General features: G+C 37.7%; 1 protein-coding gene across 1 annotated transcript in view; it reads right to left on the reverse strand.

Moving 5' to 3' along the window:
• The window catches only part of LOC119589205 (nucleolar protein 58-like), a gene marked incomplete at its 3' end in the record, with an annotated part of 8,197 nt that continues 5,258 nt past the window's right edge, over positions 1-2,939 (reverse strand). Inside the window, 8 exon segments of the mRNA XM_037937804.1 lie at positions 1-20; positions 544-671; positions 788-990; positions 1,200-1,484; positions 1,685-1,830; positions 1,985-2,184; positions 2,360-2,496; positions 2,748-2,925. Of these exon segments, the coding sequence (XP_037793732.1) occupies positions 1-20; positions 544-671; positions 788-990; positions 1,200-1,484; positions 1,685-1,830; positions 1,985-2,184; positions 2,360-2,496; positions 2,748-2,925 (1,297 nt within the window).

Consider the following 2,939-nt stretch of genomic DNA (forward strand, 5'->3'; position numbering starts at 1 on the left):
ACTCTTGGGTTCCTCTGGAGCTGCAAGTAATCCTTCCATTTATCTCAAATAATTATAAGCCATAATACCATATTAAAAATAAATAACTTTAAAGGGGGGGGGGGGGGAGGTAAATAAATAAAATAGGAATATAGAGAAATCAAACAAAATTATAAACCAGAAATATAATAGAGAACTTGCTACCACATCTCCATTATAAATTCTTACAACAATGAAAGAAGATAGTTTTACAAGAATTTTAATAAATGACAGTCCAATATGGAAAGAACAATGAACTGATATTACTGGTCTGACTAAACATTTCACAAGCGTACCGACTTCAAACATTAAATTTTAGTTTCTTTCATTGTGAAAGATGGAAGAAATAAATTCAACCTCACCCTAACAGACACTATTGGTACAACGTAACACTCATGCTGCCATATTTCTGACAAACTAAGATTTTAAGAAAAAGCTTTGGCCTTAGAAAAATAGTAGCATTATATGAGCTGACATGGAGAGCTAAAGTACATAATTATACGAAAAAAGTACTCAGATACATACCTGCAGCTTCCTCTACTTCTTCCACCTTTATTCTCTTAGCCTTTTGTTCACCATAGGAATCATCAAATTTCCGCTTGGTAGAACTCTCCATTGTCGTATCAGCGGCGATATGATATTGTCTCACATCACTGCAACACAAATTTATTAATAGAAAAAATAAAAACAATAACATTGAACTAAAATCTTTCAATTTAGATCCTGTACATTTCATGAATATATCGGTGTTCTAATGCACAGCACTCACCTTGTGCCATGGTAACTGGCAAACGCAGACTGACTCTTGGCTTTTCCAGACAGTTTGCGAGAATACCCAGTTTCCAACATTGACATCCTAGAAGAGAGCTTAGAATGGTTTTCAATACCCATCTCAGTGGTCGTTTCTTCCCCAAGGGCATCATAACGACAAGCAAGAGCTGCCTTAGCTGCTAACATCCTGGACATTTTACCCTGTTGAAGAATGGAGAAAATTTTTAAAATGTTTTGTGCTAAGCTACAGTCTGGAGTATTTATTATCCTTTTTCATTTACCCTTTACAATCTATTCCATAAAATAAATTGAAGATCTGTTCCATAATAAACTGCAATCAAATCAAAATCAACACTGTCACTAAAACAACTTTCATCCCACAGAACTTCCTCCTTACAATGCCAACTCACCTTGTTCTTAGCACTGATCTGTGAAACAAGCTGTGCATGGTAGAGCAGACCATACTTGGGTGTGGAGTTCCTGGTCTTCAGGGCACGGAAGAGTGCCTTCTCTGCACCAAGGATCTGAATGGTTGAGGCTGGGTGCTTAGCCAGGTTAATGAGTGAACCGGCATGGGAGATGAGGCGAGCACCCACCAACTCTCCCACCAGGATAGTCAAGTTGGGCGCGATGGCTGCCATTCGGTTCTTCAGGTATTCAAACAGCTGCGCTCTGTATTCTGTCAGTTCTAGGATCTGAGGATGGTATTTCAATCAGTTTAACTATGTTTGTGATCTTTTTGATCCGTTTTTTTTTTTAATCTTAATTCTATATGACCCATATTAATATCTGAAAACTGGAAACGACTATTGCCTTTACTGTTATCAGCAAATTCACAGACAACTTACATCAGATCAATATTCCTAACTGTTACTCACTCAATCTCTGTTCTCACCTGTTCACATAGAGAATTAATATTCAACATATCATCATCTGCAACTTCTGTACCCATAGAAACCTCAGCAGCTTCTTTAACCTTCTCTTCAAGGTCCTCCGACAAGAAATCAGAGAAATCCGTAGCAACTGCCTTCTCACGAGTGCCTGTAAACAACACACTTTTCATTAGATTTATCAAAAAGCTATTTGAGAAATGGGCAAGAAGGGGATTCCAAAATCATTTCAATACTCAGACTCTAAATAAGGTAAATATGGCGACCAAAATCAACATTTGTAAAACAACTTCTAGCATTCTTACCCATTGCCATTACAGTACGAATGTAGGCCTGGTTGTCTGTAAGAATCTTTCCGAGCTCAGGAAAATGCCAGCCATACCACTCGCGTGCCCTCATTACATAGTTATTCAATTCCTTATCAATATCGTCTAAGAGACAGATGGCTTGGACAATCATGGTGTCAACCTTGTCTGGAGAGAACTTCAACTTGTACCTAGCCAGGCTGTGAAGAAGAAAGACATTTGACAATTAGATAGAGGATAACAACAAAATACAAAGTAATGATATACACCATATAAAATATTCTATGCACACGCAAGACTTAGTACTATTTTTAAGACAAAACGTGTGTAAGTGTTTGCAAAAAAAATGAAGAGAACAAAAGTAGGAAATCTTACTTATGACCAAGACCAAGAGACATGGCAGAGAGCTCCTTCTCCTGCAGACCTGGGATGAGGCCTTCCACCTGTGACTTGATGCATCTCATCAATTCATTCACATTGTTGTTGCTTATGCACTGAACACCAAGCTTTTCCTGTAGGTCCAAAGTCAGAATGTTGTTATTGTTTTAATAGTAGCAAAACTCTTATCAGTCCTTTAACACTGCAAAAGATAACTTGTGAAAATTACAAAAATGAAAGACACAACTCTATAAAAAAAAATCTCCCAAACAAAAAAGCAAATGCTTCCCTAATTTGTCCTGACACAATCTAGACATAGTTCTAAACCTTACAACAACCAGAAGCTATAATCAAGGGTGAAGGGGGTATAAGAAATGCATTGTACCTTAATAGTATTGCCCAATTTGGCATCCCAGACCATCAGCTGTTCTTGGACTTCATCCGTAAACACCTTCTTCAACAGCTTCTTGAGTGGCTTGCATATTTTTCCCTCATTGAGAGCAACACCTGCCTGAAGTGCCTCTGCAGAGTCCTCAAACTTCTTGAAATTCTGAAGCTGAACTCTGTAAAAAAAAAA

Source organism: Penaeus monodon, chromosome 25 (assembly GCF_015228065.2).
Source record: "Penaeus monodon isolate SGIC_2016 chromosome 25, NSTDA_Pmon_1, whole genome shotgun sequence".
Lineage (NCBI taxonomy): Eukaryota > Metazoa > Arthropoda > Malacostraca > Decapoda > Penaeidae > Penaeus > Penaeus monodon.